General features: G+C 48.2%; 1 protein-coding gene across 8 annotated transcripts; it reads left to right on the top strand.

Moving 5' to 3' along the window:
* Positions 1-25: 25 nt before the first annotated feature.
* On the top strand, positions 26-23787 carry UBE3B (ubiquitin protein ligase E3B). 8 transcript variants are annotated; one of them, XR_012625614.1, is made up of 30 exons: positions 26-225; positions 602-764; positions 849-931; positions 1447-1616; positions 1708-1828; positions 3141-3200; positions 3583-3687; positions 3787-3883; positions 4388-4473; positions 5153-5235; positions 6164-6269; positions 6956-7076; positions 7726-7903; positions 8310-8479; positions 9201-9368; positions 10186-10357; positions 11131-11249; positions 11895-12009; positions 12420-12519; positions 13103-13222; positions 13569-13745; positions 13836-13946; positions 14566-14703; positions 15109-15174; positions 17586-17644; positions 19214-19396; positions 19819-19930; positions 20271-20363; positions 20855-21127; positions 21445-23787. XR_012625614.1 is itself a non-coding variant. In XM_074843818.1 (29 exons), exons 4-29 carry the CDS (start codon positions 1456-1458, stop codon positions 21044-21046), a joined length of 3213 nt encoding a protein of 1070 aa, XP_074699919.1. In that variant the 5' UTR covers positions 26-225; positions 662-764; positions 849-931; positions 1447-1455; the 3' UTR covers positions 21047-23787. The 8 variants fall into 8 exon arrangements, 7 of the variants coding, with proteins under 7 accessions (XP_074699919.1, XP_074699916.1, XP_074699922.1 ...); XM_074843818.1 differs by having other exon boundaries at positions 662-764; positions 20855-23787; XM_074843815.1 differs by having other exon boundaries at positions 20855-23787.
* The last annotated feature ends 830 nt before the right edge of the window (positions 23788-24617 follow it).

Genomic DNA, 24617 nt, shown 5'->3' with positions numbered 1-24617 from the left:
CGCCCAGGTGCACCCGCCAAACCCTTCCGGTGTTCCGCCCGGCCTCCCCGGGCGCTGCCGCCTCCCGGGCTGAGCCTGGCCCGGCTAGGCTCAGCTCAGCTAGGCTCGACCTACCCAGCAGAGTGAACCCTAGAGCCGGCTGCCCTTTTTGAGCCGAGCCGAGCCGGCGGGCGGAACGGCAGCAGCAGTACGCGTTGCCGACCGGACCCGGAGCGCGGACGCGGGGTACGAGGCGGGGGCTGCCGGGCAACGGGGCTGCGGGCCTCGGCGGGGGCTGCTGGGCCCGGCCCCGCGCTGCCCTGCTTCCGCCGGCGATGTAGGCGATGGCGGGCGAGGGTGAGGGCCCGGCGGGCTGTGGGGGGCGACTGTGGGGCCTGAGGGGGGATGTGGGGTCGGTGCTTGGGCCCTGGGGGGTGGGGGGGGCGGGGGCTGTGGGGTTTCGAGAGCTCTGGGACGGGCCTGTGGATCTGAGGGGTCTCGTGGTGAAGTGGGAGGGCGTGGGGGTCCCAAGGTGGGTCCTGCCCCAGCTCTGGTGAGATGGGAAATGCGCGTGGTGGGGTGGCTGCTGCTCAGGTCTCACCGGCACGCCGGGCCCTGACAGGGTTGAGGCTGGGCTTGGCTTTTGTCACCCATCAGGTTGGTTTTTTCCCCCACGCTGAAGTGTCAGGAGCTGCGTGTGCCAGTGGTCACAACTGAGCAGTGGTGCTGCTTCTCCTCTCCTGAAGCTTTTCAGACTTCACAGTTTCTTGAGGGTGTAGCAAGAGGTAAATCTGGTCAAAAAAACTTAGAACTGCAACAGTAAAGACTAAATCTCAAATCATCTGCAGATTATGTGCTTATCTGTGCAGGAGATGCCTGGAGCCAGTGGATGAGGATCATGTTGGTGTATAAATGATTTTCATACAATTTTTCTGAAGAAGTAAGCTCTCAGGTGAGTTCACTCTCAAGTATTTATAAAGCTGTTGTTGACTCTGTGCATTTTGTCTTGTTCAGTGGCAATAAATCAGCTACTGAGTGTGCCCTTTCTCTCTTATCCTTGCCTGTAGAATTGTTCTTGTATGTTATCTGTAAACAAGAAAATGAGAACAACTGAGACTGGAGAGGGAAGTTGGAGTACAGGGAGTGGAACACAATGACAATGATTTTTTTTTTTTTCTCCTCTTAAAATCTACTTGCCTGCATTAGGTTGTGGCTTTGCTGGAATGATTCTGATTATTGCAGTCCCACTGACAAGTAACCCTGGCTTTGCCTAGGCTGTATTTTGTGCACTCTTCTCTCTACACTGTTGGGTACTCCCCTTCCACTACTTAAATGTTAGGTGCAGGTACTCAGTTCAGGAGCGATGTAAAGAATTACCCTTGCCTGTGCGTTTTGTTCACTCTGCTCCCAGTTTTCCAGGCGTTTGCTGCAATGATTCTTTGTTTCCTTAAATTTACGTTTTGGTAGGTTACAAAAATGTTCAGCGCGAGCCAGTCCTCCAAAGCCCAGTTCCTCGACAAAGCGCGCCAGGCGCGGGAGGAGCGGAGGGAGCTGAAGGAGAGGGAGCGTGCTGCAGTCCAGGTCCAGGCTTTGATCAGGAGATTTCTCTGTCGATGCCGCCTGCAGAAGGAGATAAGGTGTGTGAAATTCTACCTTCCAGCTTTGCTCTTATCTGGAGAGGCTTGATTTTTTTTAACTATTGATGCTCGTTTTTTCGCAATTCACTAGGAGAGAAGTGGAGGATTTCTTTGGGGCAAATGAATCCAGCTCAAGTAAAAGGAGTGCTCTTTCTGTCTTCAGAATTGCTAGGAAACTCCTGTTTGTATTTAATCATAAAGAAGACAAAGAGGTAAGGTTGCTACTCTGACATGCTTTTCTTCTTTCGACTATGTATTTTAACACGTTAAATGCCTTTAATTACTTATCTAGTGGTCGTGTAGGTTCCTGTGATATACTTTTGGCTTCAGAAATGTGATCTCTGTCTCCCTAGTCCTTCTTGGAGAGATCTGCCTGTAGGAATGAAATAGAAGAACCCTTGAATTTTTTAGTAGCGGTTCCATATTCAGGGCAGAGTTTAACAAACGTTTTTCCTGGTGACTATGCCAACTCCAGTAATCAAGCAGTGCCTTATGATTTTGTCAGCTGCATTGGTTCCCCGGGCAGGTACGTTGTGGCCAGCTCCCAAAGAGCTGCCCTGGCAGAGCACAGGCTCTTTGTTTCGCAACTGCTTTCCTGACCGTGCCCTGAATTTGTGGTTTATGAGTGAAGCCCTTTGCTGTAGTGTATATGAAATGATGATGCTCACCCCAGGAAACTGTGAGGGCTAATTATAAGGAGAACAATGGGAAAATGAAAGGCTATATTTAAATTGCAGCAGCGGGTGACTTTTTTTTTTTTTTTTTTTAAATCTTTGTTCCATTGAACTCCTCTTCTGTTGATGATGGTGCAAGTGCTGCAAATGCAGTTTTCTGTATGTACAGCATCAAGAAACCAATGTGTATATTACATACAAATTTTTTAAGTGCCTAGCATCCGTTTGAAGTTTACAGTAATTGGGTGCATTGCTGAAATACGTCTGTTCTACTTCCTCTTCTTCCCCTTCCAGCAGCAAGTCAGTCCCTTGCTGGGCCGAGGACTAGACTGTACTTGTTCCCACTCTATTTCTGGGCACTGCTCTCCGTTGGGATAACCACAGCACCACAGAATGGCTTTGTAACTAGCAAGCATGTGGCAAATACAACCGGACTGAAATAATAAATCAGGAGTCGTGGATGTGATCTCCAAGTTCAGCCTGAGTTTGGAGCACACTGCAGCGCTCGTTAGCATTAAGCTCTTCTAGCTGAACCCCAACGGGAAGATGCTTCTGGCTTCATTCAGCCTGTGCTGTTGAGGGAGGCAGTTTAGCAGGGAAGGCTGAGCAGTTCCTCCCATTGATGTGTTCGAGGAGGGAACTCTTCTGCAGAGCTGCAGCGTGATGTGTAGATGCGCTCTCGGGGCAGGAGCCGTCGGCTCTGTCTGTAGGGAATGTGTTTGGAACATTTGTTGTTTTGATATGGAGGTATCTTGCTCCCTCTGCTGAGCTGTTCCTGGTGCTCTTCCACAATAGCCCTTCCTGCAGTTAGAACTAATGCTACCTTTCTTTTTTCTCTTTTTTTCCCCAGAGATTTGAAAAGCTGTGCCGTTGTATTCTTAATAGTATGGATGTTGAGAATGAGCCCAAGGTCAGCAGGGTGTTCTTTTGTTTGGGGATGGGTGGGTTGTATGTTCTTCTATGTGTGGGGATTTAGGTTGGTGATATTTGAATTTTTAGCTTTCAAAAGCCCCTGAGCACTGCTGAGATTCCATGGTGAAAGTTTGGACAAGTTCTTCAGTATTCCTCAGATATTTTAACTCTGAATACAGCTATAGGAGTTAAAGGGCAATTTCTGTGGTGGGTAGCATGTTTTGACCAGTGAATTCTGGGGGGAGAAATAACAGTTCTGCTGACAGTTCAGTGGGTGCTGAGGAGGTCATTTTGTTACAAAGCTTCCTGGTAATAATGTATTCTGCCAGTCTGTAGCAGGAATACTAATCACCACTCCGTTTGTACCCGGCCTTCCTCAGGTGTGGTACGTGTCACTGGCACTCTCCAAGGACCTTACGCTCTTATGGATCAAACAGATCAAAGACATTTTGTGGTTTTGCTGTGAATTTCTCAAGCAGCTTAAGGTAAATATTTTCTTTGTGTTTTATCTCCCTGCATTTAACAGTTCTGTAGTGTGGCACGGAACTAATTTGATTTATTAACCCTGGTGTTTGTTACGGCAGCCAGACATCTTACAAGACTCCAGGCTGGTCAATTTGCACCTCACAATGCTTGTCACCTTCACAGATACTTCTACGTGGAAAATCCTTCGGGGAAAAGGTTGGTGCATCCAATTCAATACTTTAAACCACTGATCTGGGATTTGCTGTTAAAATCTACTGAATGCTGTTTCTGCACATTTTCTTCTCCCCATGCTTACCACAAAGATTCATTATGCTTCTGTGCTTGCACAAAGCATCGAATGGGCAGCAAGGATTGTCTTGAGATTAGCAGGCTATTTCCCTTAGAACAACAACAGTTACAACATTTTTATAATGCTCCAAAATCTCACACACAAGAAGCGTTCAGAGGATAATGGAATGTGGTTTTAGCTCTGGGTTTTTGTAGGAAATACACATAGAAAAGGCAGACAAATACCGTGAGGAAATAATGACCTTAAACAAGACTTGGTGTGAGATGCTGCTAAAATGGTGGTTTTGCCTATAAGGTGAAGACTTCGTGCAGGAAGGGCTTATGAATTGACAAACCGTTTTATAGTTTGTAAGGAAGTAAAGAGTGGAGCTATGATGCTGAGTTAGTAACATCAGTGTTTTGATCCGGAAGGTGAAACCCTGAGGCCTGCCATGAACCACATCTGTGCAAACATCATGGGACATCTAAATCAGAAGGGATTTTATTCTGTGCTGCAGGTCAGTCTCGGGCTGATACAGTTATGTCTTCCCTTTATTCCAAGCAAGCCCCAGTCCTGCGCTGTGGTCCTTGTTCTGGGGAAGCTTTTATGATCTCTGTGGTGGTGTGTTGGGGAGAAGCTGGTTGTGGAACGCTGCCGATCTGCGTGCGGGCATATTTTTCTTCAAAGCACTTGAGACCAAATACACAGTCTCCTTATGTCACTATGGCTGAATCTAAATCCTACTTAATCATCTCATAATGAGATGGACAGGAAGGACTCTTGAATGTTTTTCCAAACTTTGCTGCTGCCCTTTTGTGTGGATTTGGTTTGTTTGCTGTTCTGAAGGGGAAAAGAATTGACGTAATTCTTCTAATCTTTTCAATGAGAACGATATTACCAGGCAGCTATGAGTCTTGCCTGTTAATTTGAAAAGGCCTGGGAACCCTGAGTACAGATCCTAGAGAAATAAGTACTGCAGAGTGTCCGATTTGATTTCAATTTCTCTGTTATGTCATTATTAACCTGAAGCCCTTCTAGTTCTGCCAAATGACTTGTAGTAACTGGTTTTTGGGTAGTGTTGTTTTTCTCTGCTCTGAAATTAAACACGATGTCTTTCAGGAATAGTCATAATCTGCCGGGGTTTTTTGGGGTTTTATTGTAGTTTGGTGTTTTGTTTTTTTTTTTCTTTATTCCAGATTTTGCTAACTAATGGCTTGGCGAGATCCAGACCTTCCTTGTCCAAAGGCTCTTTAACTGCCATCTTCTCCCTTGCCCTGCGGTAAGGCAGCCAGAGCTGCTTGGTGTGCTGCGCAGCTCAAGTTGTGTTTCTTGTGTGTTTGAAGACTTCTCATTCTGCCCGTCTCTTTGTGCCATTGCGTATCACCCTCATGAAAGAAGCTGCTTTAGGCAAATAGCTCACTTCCCTGTCATGCTTTTTCAGATCAGAATGCTCCTGAGTCAGTAATTAGTGTTAGTATGACTAACTAGACTTTGGAGTGCAATTCCAGTTCAGAGTACAGAATCTGTATGTCTTTCTGTTAAACCATCAGAAGGGGTTCTCTAGATAAATAAGGTTGTGCCTCTTCACAATTAACTGCTGATGCAGATAGACCTGTTACTCAATTTTGGGGGGGGAAAGTTTGTCCCTGAAACAAGATCTAGGTGCAGGTCTTTCTAAATAAGAGAAGTATGCTATTACCCTGACCTCATCTCTACAGAGCCAGTGTCTCTTCGCTTTGGAAATTTGCAGCCAGCCATGAGCATTCTTGTAAGCCTTCAGTGGTTAATTGTGTGCCACATCCCTTCTGTAGCTGTCACTGCTGGGATGGTGGGGTTGTGATGTTCAGTAGAGTAGCAGTAGAGTAACTTCTTCCTAAGGAAAACAACTATTTAATTACTGATTTTATGGCAGCAGGGAGAAAGGGAACTTGGGAGATGAATCGTAGAACCCTCACAGTGCTCTGGGTGGTATGGATGTGCTGTGTAAAAATATACATTATGCTGTGAACGGTTTGACTTGGGTTCCTTTGAGTCACGAGCAATTTTGAGAACTTGCTACCATAACAGAAGTGTAAGTGAATGTTCTTTTTCCAGTGATGCTTCTTGATGAGGGTAGAATCAGCAACCAGCCCTGGATAGCTCGGTTAAAGACTGCTCTGGCTCTGCTAGGTCAGGTTTCTTGCACTGAAGTATTCTTCTCTCTGTAGCCCTGTGGTTGCTGCGCAGTTTTCAGACAATCTGTTGAGGTCCTTTCTGATCCATATCATGTCTGTGCCTGCTATAATGACTCATCTTGCTACTCTAACACCTGAGGTAAGTGGGTGATGTAATAGTACCAAAAATCCACCGAATAAGACACAAGACCACTTGCTATACTATTTTATCAGCTCTTGGAACAGAGCGTTGGCATTTCTCTCTTCGCTGCTTCCAACGCTGCTGTGGAAGCGCTTGATCCCTGCCCCCTCCAGACACTCTGGGTTTCTAATACCACAGACGTTATTAACACCAGTGGGATGATGGGCTGAACTGCCCTAAAATAATTAAATAAAATAAAAATAAAGGCGTATGTGACGCACAGCTTCAATTTCTGTGTGTCCTTCCATTTCTGTAACCATAGACAGGGCCAAAACAGAAATCGGTCTGTTGTGTGGCAGAGAATCTGTGATGGTAACTGGTAGACTGCCCACTAATCTAATTTAATTTGACTGCTCCTCTGTGTTGCTTGGTGCCAACAGGCAAGTTTTATGCCAAATGGGTGTTCTGTGTTCTTGCAGACAGACGGTTGGAAAGGTCTGTCTGCAACTAGAACACGGCCTGTTCACCTGCAGGGTTTTTTGATTTCCTAGACCAGCTTCACATCAAAACTCTTCAGTGCAACAGTCTCAACTTGCTGCTTTATTTGGAACGAAAAGACAACTTGAATTGCTGACGGCAGATCAGGTGTGGTTGTTCTGTGTGGTGCTTCTCAGCCTCACCGGCAGTTAAATTCTCTCTTTCAGCGTCTGGCAGTGATAGAATCTCATGATCTTTTCCGCAAGTTCATCCTCTTTTTGAGTTGTGAAGCACAATGCCGAGATGTCTGTGTGTGCTTAGAAGGAAGTCACACTCTTTGTTTGTTAGGTAAGCACCTGTAACACTGCTCTTTTTAATGTGCTTGGAAGAGAGTCTTGAGTCAAATCTTCATTCTCCATGAGTCAGAGCTGCCTCCACCTCATCAGTTTTTATCCTTATTTAGATGGCTTCTAAGTAATAATTAAGATTTATCTGGGGATACTGCAAACATGATTTAAGGCCCTTGCAAATGGAGGAAGGGTCGGAGACTTGCTTTTGTATACATGTCATCGTGCCTAAAGTGTGAAGTATTATCTCTGCTAGCTTTTCATTTGGACACTGAGAAAGTGTTGCAGTGTAGCAGGTTTGAATCCAACTTCCCAATGGATGTGCTATTGAAATATTTAAGTTCACATTACTATAAAAGTAGCAAGAGGAACAGTTGGAACTTGGGAATAACCATGGATCTTCTGTAGCTTATGGTACTTAGTCGAAGGTGTTGGCGTGATACAGATGAGAAGGTGGCCAAAGTGATGTCTTAGTGGCCGATGTGTGCGGAAATGGCTTGCTGCAGGGTCATCTCTAGTAGTCATTCTTCACAGAAATCCCTCCCGGATTTGAAAAGGGCTGTGAGGTCATTTAGTCTGTTATGTCTGTAACCACTGTCCCACAGCATCTGTTTCTCTCTCAAGTTTTCCTGTGCTGGTCATTCCACCAGGTAATCTCGTGTACCTGGGCTCCCTGAATGATAAAGTTCTTGAGGAGGAGACGGCTCATTTTGTGGGTGTGCTCATTCACATGCTGTCCTACTGCCAGAAGTATGTTTCACAAAAGAAATCCAACCTCACCCACTGGCATCCTGTTCTGGGCTGGTTTTCACAGACCGTGGATTACGGGTAAGTGAGGAGAACCTTATGGTGATAGATGATTAAGCCTCTTTTTTTTTTTTTTTTATGCTGCAATGTGTCTTTATGTTTTGAGATGAACAGTGTGACCTTGTTCAGAATAACTTCTCAGATATTTCAGGTTATATCTGCACAGTATAAACTGCTGCACTCACATACAGACTATTACATGAGGAAATTAATTTAGTATAGTTAGACTGGTAAACAATTAGACTGGTAAACAGTGGTCATGCTGGTACACCCGATACAGGGCCTGTATATCAGCTCTTCCTGGGAGGACTGTCTGTAGAGTGGACACATACTCCATTTTGACTCTGAGCTAAATGTATCAGAGTATCATTGTCGGGTGTTTTATTCCAGCCTGCCTTCTAACATGTCTCTCTGACTTGTCTTTTAGCTTGAACGAGTCCATGCCTCTGCTGACAAAGCAACTGCAGCATCTCTGGGGAGTCCATATGATCCGCATCCTCTTCAGTGATGTGCTCAGCAAGAAATTGCTGGAGAATCAGGAAATAGCTCAGCTGCCAACACAGCCAGTTTCCCCTCAGAACAGCCTTCCTATGAAGAGTCAGTTCTGGGGGGTTGCTTTTTTTTTGTGTGTGTGTGTGTGTGTGTGTGTGTGTGTACACGTGTCTTTCTCCCAGGCTCGCAGGGCTTTGACTTTTCCACTTATGCTAAAAGCTTTGAGTAATTACTTGCAACAGCTGCTGCTGCTTAGGTGGGGATATGGCCTCTCCTATTTGTGATTCCTGCTCAGAATGCCTCTGTGACCTGGGGCAAGTCTCTTACTTTGGTGCTGTGAAAATATTTGCTTATTTTAGCAGGTTTTTTTTCATTGTTTCTCAAGTAGCTGAACTGCTTACTGCATAAATTAATAGTTCCCAAGGCAAGATGGGAGGGCAGCTTCCCGGGTGAAAAGCAAGGTGAAGCTGGCTCATGGATCTGTGGTGTGTGGTGATTCTGGAGAGGAGTGTTTGGAATGCAGTAGCTGTAATCTAGCTCTTTCCTAGCTGCTGCCTGTAGTGCTAGATCCTGTGGTCGTTAGTTACTGCTGTTCTGGCAAGGTATTAAGCTCTAGACTAATTCCCCCACTGAAATATGCTTCCGTGTTGCTAGCAGCCGTACGGTGTTCTGCCAGAAAACTCCACCAAAACCTGCTGTCTGTGTAATGACTTAGTCTGCTTAAAATCCCCTTTATCACGTGGCTGCCAAGTGGCTGAGAATGAGCGGTTTGGAATAGCACTGCTGTCTCCTGAGCCAACGTCTCATGTGCTTCTCTGTCACCCAGATCTTTTCAAGAGAGCCTTCCAGAAGTCTGCATCTGTCCGCAACATTCTCAAGCCTGTGGGAGGCAAGCGGGTGGACTCGGCAGAAGTGCAGAAGGTGTGCAGTATCTGTGTCCTCTACCAAACCACGCTCACCACGCTAACGCAGATCCGCCTGCAGATACTCACAGGTCAGGGCACATCTCTGCTTTTCAAATCACTTAAAATATGGAGGAAAAAAAATAGATTTTTCTTATTAAATTCTGTTGACTTGCTGGTAGTTTTATTACTGACAACAGTTTATTGACTGGCTGGGTGGAAGGCTTGTTCCATCCCGAATCATACATCTGATCAATAACATTCATCACTTCTTTATCAAGCATTAACTCTCCAGAATACAAATTGAAGCAAGTTTTCCTGTAATGAAACCTTGCTTACTTCATATCAAACACCAGACTGAGTCAGTGTTTTCGAGAAGCCTAGCAATATTAATCTTTATGTGGTGGAAGCACTGAATGCTTTCATACATCTTAAGAACAAATTACCTGTCTTAGGAATGGATGGAGGAGGAGATAAGCACTGCTTTGGTCGAGTGGCTAGAGCAGGGGAGTGAGGCCAGAGCCTTGGATGCTTTGTCTGTGGCTGTAGTGACCACAGGTAGAACCCCGTCCTTTGTGTTCTCATCTCGAAGATGGCTGTAATGGTGATCGGATCACAGCAATTAATTCTTTTCTAAAGCCACAAAATAATTAGCGGGAAAGGGCTTCAGATGCGCAAACAATTAATGCCTCGTTAAAAGCCTTTTTTTCTGCGTTCCTGGGGATTGTACATCTCCTGTTAATACAGACAGGCTTGGGAGCTAAACGTGATGCTTATGTTCCCTTCAAGTAAAGTGTTGCTTTGCAAAAGGATCTTTCAGCTCCAGACTGCGTTGGTCTCTTTGAGCCTGCGTGAACAAGGAGGCAGAACAAGCTTTGCTGAGTGTGCTTTCTGTTTTTCCATTGCTAGGCCTCACTTACCTGGATGATCTGTTGCCCAAATTATGGGCTTTTATCTGTGAGCTGGGACCACAGGGTGGGTTAAAACTCTTCTTGGAGTGCTTGAATAATGATACGGAGGAATCCAAGAGGCTGCTGGCCATGTTGATGCTCTTCTGCGACTGCTCCCGCCACCTTATCACGTAGGTAGCAAGCAGAGGGTGCTCTCTAGGTTTGTAACATGAAGCTGTTGTGTTCCTTACATTTCAAGAGGAATAGTTAAGGTATTGCTGCCTTTGCATAATGATAACTAGGCAGAGTAAAGCAGGAAGCTTTTCAGGTAGAGTCCTGAGAAATAAAGGACTTCAGAAGGACTTTCCCCCTCAGCCATGTGCTGGTGCAGCAATATACAGCTGGCTGAACTGGTAACAGAATATTACAGCACTGGCTAGGGAAGGGGAAGGAAACATTTCTTCTACTGCTTGTGGACAACAGTTGTGTCAGTCCAAAGCAAACACTTCGATGGGTCCAGATCAGCTTTGAGGAAAAAAATTTTTAATAGTGTTGCAAGAAAGCTCCCCAGCTTATGTGCTTCTGTTTACAACTCCTTTGCTGTCTCGCTCGTAGACTTACACAAAGGATGGGAGAAGGGTTGGAAAATTGCCCTTGCTGGTCTGCAGAGACAGTTTTCTTAGCTTGAATGATGAAGTTGTTTTCTTGGGGATGAGTGCATAGGTCCTTTTAACTATGAAATACTGGCTTTGCTCATATCTCAGACCTCTCATACTGTCTTCTGTTAGGGTCAGATATCGATCAAAATCAATAAATAAGGTTTAGTTGTTTATGACTTTAGGTCCTCGTGGGTGTCAGTTGTCATAGAAATAAGAGCTGCTGCTAAAGGATAATGTGCCTTTATGAAAATTTCAAAAGGGAATTAAATTTACATTTGTGCATTTGCATTTGTTTTCTCTGATAGGATTCTTGATGACATAGAAGTCTATGAAGAGCAGATTTCATTCAAACTGGAAGAGCTTGTTACCATCTCATCTTTTCTGAATTCCTTTGTATTTAAGATGATCTGGGATGGAATTGTAGGTAAGTGCTTTTAGTAGCTTGAGTTGGTGTTACAAATGGCATTAATTTTGGAATTTGAAGCTTCTGCTAGTTATTACTTTGCAGAAAAAAAACCATACTACGCTGTGTGGCATGAGAATATGTCCCAGTCTTTTGGCGTCCAGATGCCACTATCATGCTTGGCACCAAATACAGTGGACTTTTCTATTTCCAGTAAGAATTGGTGTAACAGACACAACAGGCTTGTTGGTTTCTGCCAGAGACTAAGTTTAGCATGACTGGGCCATGTGTTAGAGAGAATGTGCTTTGGAAATAGTGCTTTGACAAAGCAGAGCGGGCTTGCTAGCGTCTCCGTAGATCTCTAGTGTTGATCTCTGTGCTGGTATAATTGGGGTACAGCTCAATTCTGGTCATTAGATGAGATAATCCATTTCTGTTGTGATGGCTCAGAGATGGCTTTGATGTGGCTAAGAGTTTTTTTCACTTTGATCAAAGAAGAGACTGTCTGTCTTCTGGAAGGCACAAAATCTCTTCCTTCCCTCTGAAGGCAGTGGGGGTTAGGAGAAACCTGTCCCGTTAGCGCGGGGCAGGTGATCAACATGTTGCTCTTGGACACTCCTGTTGCCTAGGGTGCCTGGACATTGCTGCTTTGTTCCTTTTGTTCAGAGAATGCCAGAGGGGAGACCCTGGAGCTGTTTCATTCTGTCCATGGCTGGCTCATGGTCCTGTACGAAAGGGACTGCCGCAGGCGCTTTGCTCCCGAGGATCACTGGTTACGCAAGTAAGTGTCCAGCTCACAGCGAGCATCATGTGCAGCTCTGTGCTTGTCCCAGGGCAGCAGCTCCCCTGTGGGGAGCTGGTTTGGGTTTCCTTACTTTAAACTGAGAGCCTCTCATTCTGCCTGGGAGATCAAGGTCAGAACTGCTCCCTGGGTTGGCGTTTAAGGACACCCCTCCTACTGTGCTTCTCCTCTGTGGTGTAAGGATTAGCTGCTGCTCGTGGAGGGTGATGCTTTGAAAACTGACTCAGCACCTAACAGCTTGAGTGTCTCTGGCCTTCTTAGATGTGTGCACCTGAGCACTTAAGTTGTCTTTGAAATCATTACAGGTTTCCTCTCTCTCCCACCCCCAGCTATTTACCACACCTGGGCATTTCTCAGGGATCTCTGAATCTGTGCCTTTCTTTGTAAAGGGACCTCAAACCCAGCGTGCTCTTCCAGGAGCTGGACAAGGACAAGAAACGAGCCCAGCTGCTCCTGCAGTACATCCCGCACGTCATTCCCCACAAGAACGTGAGTGGGACGGGGCAGAGGATGGCGGCTGAAAAGCCAGTGACCTGGCTGGCCTGGGCTGGAAGGGACGTGTGTCCTGAGCTTCTGACTTGGAGCTTGTGATTGAAATGCCAGTTGAACAAAAGTCTTCTCCTTCCCCCTTACTCTCCCCAATATATTTCCTCTAAACTGTCTTGATTCTCTCATTGAGAGAGAGCTTATTTGTGTGGGCAGCTGCACAGAGTCATCCAGCAGCGCGTGACATGGCTTTGGAGAAAAAAGCAGAGCGTCTTTTTGCAGGTAGCAAATCTGCAGAGACGACAGATTTTTATCTGGTGATAGGAAGGGTGCTTTTGTTTTCAGTATTGTCAGCACCCTGTCCCTCCCAAAGCAGAGCTCCAAGGATTTCTCTGCCCCACTGGGGAACAAGGATGGAGATCCCACTATTTCTAGCGAGTAGGTGACAGTGGCATCGTTGGGCCTAGCTGGGAACAGGACAACCAAGAGCTAGTTCTGGGTGTGTGTTGGGAGCATCCGAAAGTCCTGCTGTGCTGGAGGATAAGGAGCTTTGTGGATGAAGACTTGTATTTGTTTTCTTTTTAAGAGGGTGCTGCTTTTCCGAAACATGGTTACAAAGGAAAAGGAGAAGCTTGGGCTGGTTGAAACCAGCTCGGCATCACCTCACGTCACACACATCACTATCCGCCGCTCACGTATGCTGGAGGTGAGTGACCTGGCTTGCAGAAGCCAACCAACAAGGCAGTAACTCGGCCTGACAAGAATATGGGGAGTTAATATGTTTTTACCTTCTCTGTGGATGCTGAGGGACCCAGTGCCAGTTCTGTCTGCTTTTGTATGAAGTGATGTTGCAGGAAAATGCTGGCCCTTAGTTCAGCTCAGACTGCTGCAAACCTGCAGTTCTGACTAGACTGTAGGTCTTTTGGGATACAAAATTCAATGCCAGATGCAGATTTCTGTGGTATGTGTGTCTCCAGTCTCTGCTGCACGTCTGCATGGATGTTTCACGTGTCTCCCAGCACGATTGTCCTCTGGCTCTTTGTTCTGTGTAGGATGGATATGAACAGCTACGACAGCTGTCCCAGAATGCCATGAAGGGAGTGATCAGAGTGAAGTTTGTGAATGATCTGGGAGTCGATGAGGCTGGTATTGATCAAGACGGTGTCTTCAAAGAGTTCCTGGAAGAGATAATAAAGAAGGTGTTTGACCCCGCACTCAACTTGTTCAAGGTATGACGCAGGGCTGCAGATGCTGGCCGTGATGACCCTGTGCAGACAGAAACAGACTGGCTCACTGCTCTTCTCTCTGTCTGCGTGCAGACAACCAGCGGTGATGAGAGGCTCTATCCATCTCCAACATCCTACATTCATGAGAACTACCTACAGCTCTTTGAGTTTGTGGGGAAGATGCTTGGGAAGGCTGTATATGAGGTGAGCCAAAAGTGCTGGGTTAGGGTGTGGTCACTGCTGGTATAGCACCGCTCAGATGCTGCTCTGTCACGGTGCCTCTTGCTTCAAGAGCATCTCTCATATGCTTGGGGGGGTGTTACTGGGGAGGTGAGTTTGGGAAAAATGCCTTGAATACAAATATTGGTGGCAGAGCAGTCTGACACTTCATGTACTAAAAATAATCTTGGAGGTAAAACCTGGGACATACCTTGATTGTTCTTCTTGATGCTGGGGACCCTAGCTGGAACAGTCTGTTATTTCAGTGTTATAGTCTGTTATTTTGGTGTTACACCTTACAAGCATCCCATTTGTTGATACTTTACTTAAAGGGACGTGTGGCTAAAAGGATGGAATGACAGAATGACCCTCTTCATGTAAGGCAGTTCTTTTAAAGGAAGCACAGAGTTCCCCAGTTGCCTTTTTGCACCTGCTCCACAGATTAATGGATTTTAAGAGGATGTGGTTTCCTTAGCTGATTTCAATGTCTTGCATCTTTGCACTTGTTCCACAACACACGATCTGCCCGCAGGCCTCAGATAACCAAAGCTGTTGCACATAACAAGTGTGCGGCGTGACCTTACCTGCACGTTCTTGTCTGTAGGGAATAGTTGTGGATGTACCATTTGCTTCCTTCTTCTTGAGTCAGCTACTGGGGCACCACCACAGCGTCTTCTACAGCTCCGTGGATGAACTTCCCTCCTTGGACTCAGAGTTCTACAAAAATCTCACTTCAATTAAGGTTTGAGCATTACTTTTCCTGTTGTTCAACTCCCTTCTTGCTGGCTGCTGCTAGAAATACTAGATTTGCCAATGCCTTTGGGGTACTGATCATCTTTAAAAACGCCCTGGAAGTAAGTGGTGGGACTGAGGCAGGTTGGCAGGTGCCTGTCCTGTGTTTTCACTGGGGCAAGCAGGGATGAGACAGGAGTCTGAGTGTAAATCTGGAACTGGCAATCAGGAAATCCCGAGTCTTAGCTTCAGTTCTTGCTCAGTCTCCCCATAACGTAGAACAACTTGTGTTTGTAATGCTTTGGGGCCTCCTGCCTGCTGGGGATACTTAATGGAAGAGTAACACAGAAATACAGAGCTGCTGTTCCTGCTGCTAAACACTGACTTTCTTTTCTTTTCTCTGTTGTTCCTCTAGCGTTACGATGGTGATATCAGTGACTTGGGCTTAACGCTGTCCTATGATGAAGATGTGATGGGTCAGGTAGGTTTTTATTCAATGGCTGTGGTGGATCTTATCTCTGCTTTGTCCCAAACACCCTCTTTATGCTAGGTGGTGACGAGCAGAGTTCTGAGCACTGATAGAGTCCACAGCCCTGGCTCGGGCAGTCCCTCTTTCTCCTGGTTAGATCCTAGCTGCTCCGCAGAGGCGCATCTCCCTCGCTTGTCTGGCTGATGCCACCAGGAAGAGCCTTTGAAGCTCGAGAGGGGCCCTGAGGATCGTTGCCCGCTGCCGTGGGAAAGCCTGTGGTGCCAGAAGTGGCGGGTTGTGACAATAAGCAGTTGGCAGCAGAACTAGGTTTGACTCCTGAGCAGGGGTGTCCTGGCTTTCATTAGTGTCCTTAGAGCAGAGGAACATACCCACAGTCTGACTTGCCAGCAGAAGGCAGCTGTTATTCTCTGCTGAGCTTTCTGGGAGCTGGTCTTGAGCCTCTGAAAGTCAGGCTGTCTGTCCAAGCTCGTGCTGCACAGAGTGCTTTCTACTCTGGTACTTGTGTTTCCCAGTATGTCAGGTGGATGCTTTCTGTGGCCCATCTGAATGAGAATCCTGAGGGGACTGAGTAGTAAATGACCTTGTGTTTGATTGTGGTTAGGGCTTAGCTCTGCTCTCCTTTGACCAAAAAAATGCCTGTGTTGAAAGGCTGGCTCACCTTCAGAGCTTCCCTGAACTCCGCGATAGGATTCTGTGGCTTCGTTCAATATTTAGCTGTGGGCAGAGAACAGTTTTTTCCGCGAAAAAGATTGCCCTCTGACCCTTCATTTTTCTACTGCCAGGGTATTTTCCTTTCTAGTTGAAAAGCATTGTTTTGTGCTTTCCCTGCGTAACTGGTTTCCCCTCTTTTAATGAGAAGATTCTCTGTGAGTAGGGAGGAATTCCTTTTCTTCAGACGTAGCCGTTTCTGTCAGAGGAACTTGAAGTGGGTCAGGAGGTCTCTTGGCCTTGAGAAGAAAAGGCTGTTTGTCAGTCCTTTATGAAGCCTTGAAGGCTCTTGGTTGCACTTGTGCCTTGGGTTCTGCGATGCTGTGTGTGCATAGCTGGAAAATATGGATAGATAAGATAAAAATGCCTTTGCTGTCTGTGTATGCTGTTGCTGCTGCAAATTCTGTGGGGAGGCCCCAGCTAGTCGAAACCTGAGCACCGTTAGCAGTGTAAATCTGGTGGCACGGAGCTCAGAGACCACGAAGCCGTGGAGCATTTATCCGGGGCAGCTTGTCCTTGAGAGCGTCGCACGCTGCAGTTTCTTACCCCTAAGCTGGCTAGTTTAGACCTAGCTTGTGTATGTCCGACAGCAGCAGTAGCAGTGTAAATGCACCCGCAAAGCTGTGAGGGTGAATGGGAAGGCAGCAAAGTGGTGATCAGCCCTGCTCTGCCCGAGTGAGAGGTCGCATCCAGCCCATAGCGGGCTGAACACCTCGCTGCTGCCTCAGGATTGCTGAGGTTTCAGCTTTGAGGTTTTTTTCCACCTGAAAAATGAAGGTAGGAAACAGCATATGAGAGCCAAGCCTAAGATGCTGAAGGCTGCAGCGCTCAAAACTTCAAAATAAACCAGGGCACTCCTGTTTTCCTTGTGCTTTGGCCGTGCTGAAGCAGCCAGGTGAGGTAACCCCGTGGTTCCTGAGTGAACTTGTGTGTCCCCGCTAGGTACAGGGACAGAGGAGCTGAGCTCCTTCCCTGTGCTGGGCTCCCTTCCGACCTTGGAATTCACCTGGAACTGAAGCACAGAGGCCACTGTGGTGTGTGAATAATGACTTTCTGCCTCTCGGTGCAAAGATGAGTCACGACTGTTGCTGTAGTGAGCACCTGGCGGGTCCCTGCCACTGTCTCCGAGCGGAGCTGTCGGCTGAGTGCCAGGCCCTGGCTGGGCAGGGTGGGAGGAGATGCTGCTTCACAGCTGTCTGGCACCCTGAGCTCTCCGCTTTGAGCCTTCTGGAGCACCCAGCTTGCGGGACAGCCAGCTCCGGGGAGCTCTGCCACTCGGGTGGTCCCAGATGAGACCTGTGGAGCAGCTAGCTTTGGATTGCGCTCTTTGGCTGAGCTGTGCGAAGGCTCTGAGCTTGTTCAGCCCCTGGATTCTGGGATTGTGACAGTCCCCCGGGGCTCTTTGAATTGATTTGTGTGCGGTTCAGCAATGATGGATCGGACTGGAGAGGAGGCTTCCTTGAAGAAGGGCTGGCTCCACTGGTGGGAGAGTCAGAGCTCCCTACTGTTCAATTACTGTGTTAATAGTTAAGTGAAACTGGTTCAAGGCAGAAGCAGGATTATTACTTAAATTTTAAATCCTACCGTTTTATTGTAAAAATAAATGTTTTATGGGGAGATAACAGCTTGGCATGGCATTTCTTTCCATTGTGGTTCCAGGCAGTAATTAGCAATACAATCATTTCTTCCCTCAGCTTGTTTGCCATGAACTTGTTCCTGGAGGGAAGACCATTCCCGTTACCAATGAAAATAAGTAAGTACAGCAATTAGATTTTTAAGGTCACCACTGCAAAATACTTTATTCTAGTTCCTTGGGCTTGCATCTGGAATGAATTGAGATAGATTGGAGTAGAAGGAGCACATAAATATCTTAATAGAATTTACTGGTTACAGTTCATCGGCAGAAATTGTATTAAATTCAATTTGCAAAATAAAAATTGACAATTTACTTCTTGAAACAGCGCTTCTGAGGTCAAAGGCACACAGTCTGTGAAATTCTGCAGGATTTAATGACGGTGATAGATACGGACAGATGGATTCAAAGCAATTCAGGCACACAGTCGTGAACATAGAGGGCACAGATGCTCAAAGACACCTTGGAGCAGACAGATCTTCTCAGAATGATAACATGTGGCAGTTGTATAAAGCACTGTTCTTCAGAAGAGACAGTGGTGAATTCAAATGTAGTCGACAGTCATACTTTAGACACAGGAAATCAGAGGAGACACCGAGCCCTGTAGCTATTTTCACAGATAACCGGCTTTTAGATAGTTATCGTAAATGTCAACTCCGGAGCCTGAAAACCAAACCCACCTTTTTGTTCCCTTCATTTTTTTTTTCTTCTCTATACCCTTCAGTGATCATAAAAGCAGGATAAAATATCTATTAAGCAGATGTGTGTTTGAACTGGTAGTCTGGGGGTTGTTCTCTTTAATGGCAAGTGAAAGCTGGATCCTACCTGAGGATTTGTCTTTGTTAGTCGTGCCCTGCAATCTGATGTTCCCAGTCTTTTTCCTTCTTGAGCTCTAACCGAGGAGTTTGCATTTGAAAGGATCTTGCTCTGGTTTGTCAGAAGTCAGCGCAGGGAGAAAGTTGAAAATCCTGGGTGTTGCTCTACTTACAGCAGAAACTTTGAAGCTTTTGTGCAGATGTGCACACAAATTGGCGGTTGGGAGGGAGCAGAAGCGTGGTAAGTGGGAGCAATCTGGAAAGAGCCTGTTAATGGCAGAGCGAGGTTACCCGGCTGAAAACCCAGTCGATGGGGCTGTGGGGTCTGCCTAGGAGCTGGTGAAGACTCAGCAAGCTCAGTTGTTTTGCCTCTTGGTGAGAAGAGGAAGCCTGATGGTGCCTCCCTCTAATAACTAGTGCACCTCTTCCATACTCCTGGGATGAAGTGGAAATCTCCCAAGTGTTTTTTGGTGTGTTGTTTCTCAAGCCATGGGTTTCAGTGCAGGGGGCATCAGAGCCCAGAGAATTGTTTTTCAAACCTAGAGGAGTGCCTGTGACTGGAGATCTGATCCTTTAAAGAGCAGTTGGATGCACGCTCTAACGATGATCAAGTGATTATTAGAGCCCGCTAGTCCCTGGGTTGAGAAGGAGCTCTAAGAAATGATCAGACAGTCCCAGAGGCAGGGAATGGGGCAAAGTCTGGGCAGAACAACAGCTCTTTCTGCTTAAATAAAGAGCAGCACCCAGGAGGGGGAAGTATGATGCACCTCCAGGCAGTGCTAGTCCCTTTTGGGTTGGAGAGACAGGTCAGCGACCTTGTTCCTGCACTGGCGAGGTGGGTATTGCTCCCTGCCACCTCCCCTGTCACCCACAGGATCAGCTACATCCACCTCATGGCTCACTTCCGGATGCACACACAGATCAAGAGTCAGACAGCAGCACTCATCAGTGGATTCAGGTCGATCATTAAGCCCGAATGGATTCGTATGTTTTCCGCGCCGGAGTTGCAGCGGCTGATCTCCGGTGACAATGCTGAGATTGACCTTGAGGACTTAAAGTAAGTGAGCAACTCGGTCTGCTGGCCCCCTCGCTCAGTGAGCCAAGCCATTTTAGTACAGAGCTGTTTGGAGGTTTGCGGAGACTGACTCTTTCTTTCACAACATTCTGCTCCTCCTAACTGAAATTTGAGGAGCAGACAGAAACAAATGGAGCGGAAGAACATGTTCCTTAAAGCTAATTTGGACAGAGTAGTAATGAATGGGAAGGATCCTTTCTTCTGCTGGTTCCTGAGAGCAGAATTTCTCTCTGCCCTCCCCTTTTCTCTAATCAAGTGCCCAGTAAGCACTGGGGAGGGCTCAGTACTGGCAGGGTGTGCTGTAGCAGTGAACTCGTGGCAGGTATTGATCCTTCCAGCACTTACCAGCTGTGACCCTCCTGCTGCAGTGGGACACAAGCCTGTCACGACCTTTCTCTCCCCAGAAAACACACGGTGTACTACGGGGGCTTCCACGGGAGTCACCGGGTCATTATCTGGCTGTGGGACATCCTGGCCAATGACTTCAGCCCTGAGGAGAGAGCCATGTTTCTAAAGGTAAATGCTGCCATTTCTGCCCAACCTGGGCTTTTGGGGTGGTGGGGCCAGTGCTGTTCTCCTCCAGTTAGTTGGTAGGAGTATCGGAATGCTTGACACCTTAAAATCTGCACCCTGCTCCCCAGCAGCAGGGCAGCCCGGGAAGCAGAGTTCCTATAAATGCTCTTGTGTCACCGTGAATAGCCTTGCCTAGGTGGCAGTTTCCAAAGGGCTCTAGAGCTCAGTGGCATTGTGCCGCAGGGTGCTCAGGTGCCCGCAGCTGTGGCTGCGCTGCCCACGTGGCCGATACAGCCAGGCTGCTCTTGCTGCTGCCGTCTTTCATCATCCGTCACCTTTTCAGTTTGTTACCAGCTGCTCCAGGCCTCCGCTTTTGGGCTTTGCCTACCTCAAGCCTCCTTTTTCCATCCGCTGCGTGGAAGTCTCTGATGATCAGGTAGGTTCCCTGCTTGCTCATGTCTCGTGCGTTCCTTGCCAGGCTTCTGGCAGCCTCCTTCCCTGCCCAGCATCCTCTGTCTGACCAGGAAACTCTCAAACATAAAGGTTTACGCTCTATAGGGCACGGCAAAACCAACCTTACCCTAATAGGATGTATATGGCCGCACCTACCTCTTCCCACACGCAGCAGCACTTGGGCTGTCTCCAAGGTTGTGTTTTCTCCTCGGTTTGTGTTTTGTCCCCGTGCCTCTGACCCCACTCCCCTGCACAGGGACCCCGCATGTGTAACGGCAGTTGCAGTTACAAGAGAAGCTCCTACAAGCTGTTGTGGGGGACGGGGCTTTGAGGGTTGACTATCCCTGTTCCCAGCAGACAGGTTTTGTGTTGGCATCTCTGCCCCGCATGTAGGTGCCCCGTGTGTAGGTGCCTCACCTGGCAGGAGCACAGCAGAGAAGTCCAAGGGGGGGATGTGTTTCTGCCCCACTGCAGGACACCGGTGACACTCTGGGCAGTGTGCTACGGGGCTTCTTCACAATCCGCAAAAAAGAGCCAGGCGGGCGTCTCCCAACCTCCTCTACATGTTTTAACCTCCTCAAGCTTCCCAACTACAGCAAGAAGAGCATCCTGCGGGAGAAGCTGCGCTACGCCATCAGCATGAACACTGGTTTTGAGCTGTCCTAGTTGCCGTGGGCCTGGACTCCACGACGGGGGCTCTCGGAGCCGCTGACTGCTGCTGGAGGTGGAGGCCTTCGCACACGGAGGGTGGGTCAGCTCCGCGGGAGCTGGCTGCTCGCTTGAGGGCTGGAGAGATGCAGCTGCTAGTAGAGGGTTACCAGGAAGAGCTTCAGAGCTAGACAGGGCTGGCTTTTCTTGGGCATGGCTCCAGGATGAAGGAGGTGATGGGCCTGACCCAATACACTTCACTTGACACCCACGTAAATCGTCTTTAAAAGCAAACCCCGGGGGAGCATAAAAGGAACATTAAAAGTGCCAGTCAGATTAGTGACCGTAATACCCCCCAGCAGGCTGTGCAGGCTGGGCAGCTGCTGCTGTGGGAGCGTTTCTTTTTCCTTTCCCAGGAGATGGTCCAGTTTTCTTACTGGGTGGAAGTCAGTCTGTGGGAAGCTGCACAAAGGCAGAAACATGACAGAGCCCGCAAGGAGACGAGCAGGAGGCTGCAGCGTTGGATGTGCCACAAACAGGCACCGTTTACTCAGGACAGGTACTGCGTGGGGGCTTCCTGGTGCCCTTGCTCTGTGCGAGGCCCTTGCGTTTGTGCCAGAGGACGAACCGCTTGCCCAGACTCGAGAAGCAGCAGGTTAAATGCGAGCAGATGGGCCCCGCCGTTCTCAGGAAGGTGTTGGAGGGCTGTAGGTTAAGAGCTCACGCAGCGGGCGTGGGGGTCAGCGTGCCGAGCCAGCTGTGCCTCTGCCAAGCTCTTGCCAGAGCCTGTGCTTGGGGCCAAAGGGGTGGTTGTCTGAATTTGCTCAGGAGCAGAAAAGGTTTCGTTTTGTTTCGTTTCCAAAGGACAGGCGCTGGCACACGGTGCGGGCAGCCTTCGCTCCCCAGCACAGTGCTCACGCTGGGCAGGTGCCCCCCGTGATCTCTGCAAGGGGACTGTGTCGGGCTGCCAAGGGCCCTCTGGAAACTGCTGGCAAAATTCCTCTCGCTTGGATCGAAGTTTCACTTTGTTTGCGGGCTCTTTTGTTAGGGAGATGTGCTGTTTCGAACCAGGACTTGGCTTCTGCGTAACAGCCGCATTTGCTTTGTTGCCAAATTATTTATTTTGGTCACTTTGTCTCTTTCTGGCCTTATTTTTAACAGTTGATGTTTGCCTGTAGCAGGCAGCTTTTTCAGGTTGTTCTGAAAGGCAGGGTGTGAGTGGGGGGTGTGCACGTGTGTGTGTTGGGAAGGCGTGGGCCCTTCCCTGCCATTTCTTCTGAAGTCCAGAGCCTGATTTCTGAACTGTCTCTGCAGTTTCCCAGCCGTGGTCCCTCGTGCTGCTGCCAGTTCTGCCTCAGCCCGGGCCGGTGCCATCTCCTGGGCTGCTCTGTCCTTGCTGGGCTTCTGGCACAAAGAAAAGCCATCTACATTCTCCTGTTTGGGACAGGATTAAAAACCTTCTCCCCTTCCCCTCTCGCTGCTCACTGATAAAACAAGCTCCCCCAGAGGCTGTTGGTACCTCCCCTGGACTTCCCCTCCCTTCCTGAGCTCCCCATGGCGCTGGTGCCCCCCACCCTGCGCTCTGGCCCCCCTGCACTGGCCGGGCAGACCGGCTGGGAGCCTTTTGCTGCACAAGTGGGCTCGCAGCAGCTGCCCTGGCGCGAGGCTGCCGTACCCTACCTCATCCTCTGGCTCGCCTTGGTCCACCTGCGGGGAGGCGCGTCCTCAGGCCGCTCAGCGTAGCACGGGTCTCCGCACAGAGAAGGGTCCCTGGGCTCTGAAAGTCCCTCTTAACCACCGTATAATGCACATTTCAACCAGACCAGAAAACCCTCGGCACCATCCAGCCGAGGCTACAGAGATGGGCTTTGCTTCATCTTTCTCTTCTGGCTTTGCTTCAGCTAGTTTTCAGAGAAGTAACCCTTTTTTTTTTTTTTTTTTTTTAAAAAAAAACTAATGCCTGGAAATGCATCTGGAAAGCAACGTCAGGATCCTTTTTCTCTATCAGCTCAGTAATAGTAAACAGGAGCGATCAGAAGTGTTAGGACAGGAATACTGCATACAGATACTGGACTATGAGCTCAGAGAAATTAAAGATGATAGTAAATTTCTTTTTAATTTTTTTTTAATAGAGCATTTCAGCATTAACCAGTTGTTGACTGTGTAGCTGAGAGGTTCAGGCACTGACTTTAAACCACAGTTTAAAATATCACACAAGATCTCTTTTTTTTTTCTTCTAGGGAAATGCAAGTGTGTCTAAATAGAGCACAATGATTGTTCAACAAAGTGAGTTGTTGAACACAGCGACATAAAATCTTTGCTCCCCTTTTTTCCTTCATTCCTCAGGAGTATGATCCCTAGAAAAGATCCTAACGCAGACTTAGCCAGGTCCCTCCAAACCTGGCACTATTGCACTACGAGACACTACATCCCATTTTGTAGCTAGCGTATAAAACGTCTAGTAAACGCCCTGGTGGCTGCGTGTGCAACAACGATATTTCTCTTGAGTAGCTGATTTCTGTGTGAGTGGGAGGCTTTAATACGTTTTTACCTGAGCAGGAGGCTGCGAATGTGTATCGGTCCCTGCCCGCACTGCTGTATCCTGCGCGGGTGTTCTTTGTAGGGCAGGGATGGTTTTGCCACGGGAGATTAATGACTATTTTTTTCTATAGAAGACTTGCTGCTGTGAAGACCTTGGTTACATCCCTTGTATCAGAAATGCAGGGAAGAGAAAAATAAACCTGGTATGAGTAAGATGATTGGATGTCTCCTCTTCCTTTCCCCTCGGGGCAGGGAAGTGGCTGGGGGTAACGCTCCTGTTTGGAGCAGAGGGGAGAGCAGAGCTCAGGCGTAGTGGTACCTCTTGGTATCTCTGCCAGGAGCCTGCCAGGCAGCGGACGGAGCTGCTGGTCCCTCAGAAATCCTTTTTTTCAGGCTGGTTCTTGGCAGGCATGCACAGGTGCCCCTGAGAGCTGGGCTCCTTGGGGCGCTTCTGAAGGGGTGATGCGAGAGGCCCCCAAGGGCCTGGCGGTGGTGGCGTCTGAAGCGGGATTTGTTCTTGTGTCTTGGAATACGCGTGGAGAAGCGCTGCTGGGTCCTGCTGGGTGCCGTGACTTCAGCCTTTGGTACCTTCCTGAGCGTTATCGGTGCTCCTGGGATGTAACGGGGGTGAGCCTGGCCTGGGGCAGGTGCTGGGGTTCACGGTGCTCTGTGCACATCTCTCATCAGCGAGAAATGGTGGCTGGGGCCACTGGTGGAGAGGGAACCAGATGGGAAGCTGAGCAAGACCCCCCCCAGTGCAGGAGAGCGGGGCAGTGCGTGTGTCTGTGCTCAGGGCAGATGCTCCATTGGGCCAGAGCTCTTCTCCAGCAACTCTGCTGCAGGCGCTGGAACCAGGCTTGGACGGCCAGTGGGGCCAACTCTGTGTCCTTGTGCCAAGGAATCTTACATGTCTTGGTGTGGGGAGGGAGAAGAGGTGTAGGGAGATGTGGGTTTGTGCGGCCAGGCTGCGCTTTGTGTTTTAGAAGCTGCCCTAAGGACCAGCCACCAGCTGATGTGGGGTTGGTGGTTAATAATAATAATATTATAA

The sequence above is a fragment of the Strix aluco genome, chromosome 18 (assembly GCF_031877795.1).
Source record: "Strix aluco isolate bStrAlu1 chromosome 18, bStrAlu1.hap1, whole genome shotgun sequence".
In the NCBI taxonomy this organism is placed as follows: domain Eukaryota; kingdom Metazoa; phylum Chordata; class Aves; order Strigiformes; family Strigidae; genus Strix; species Strix aluco.
Note: the sequence above shows the minus strand (reverse complement) of the source record. Positions and strands in the feature narration are given on the sequence as shown.

Bases quoted from the DNA above. Each gene is read 5' to 3' on its own strand.
- UBE3B (XM_074843821.1), top strand. From the start codon at position 1,456: ATGTTCAGCGCGAGCCAGTCCTCCAAAGCCCAGTTCCTCGACAAAGCG. The intron at 9,369-10,185 runs GTCAGGGCACAT...TTCCATTGCTAG, and splicing joins CCGCCTGCAGATACTCACAG to GCCTCACTTACCTGGATGAT. The intron at 11,250-11,894 runs GTAAGTGCTTTT...CCTTTTGTTCAG, and splicing joins GATCTGGGATGGAATTGTAG to AGAATGCCAGAGGGGAGACC.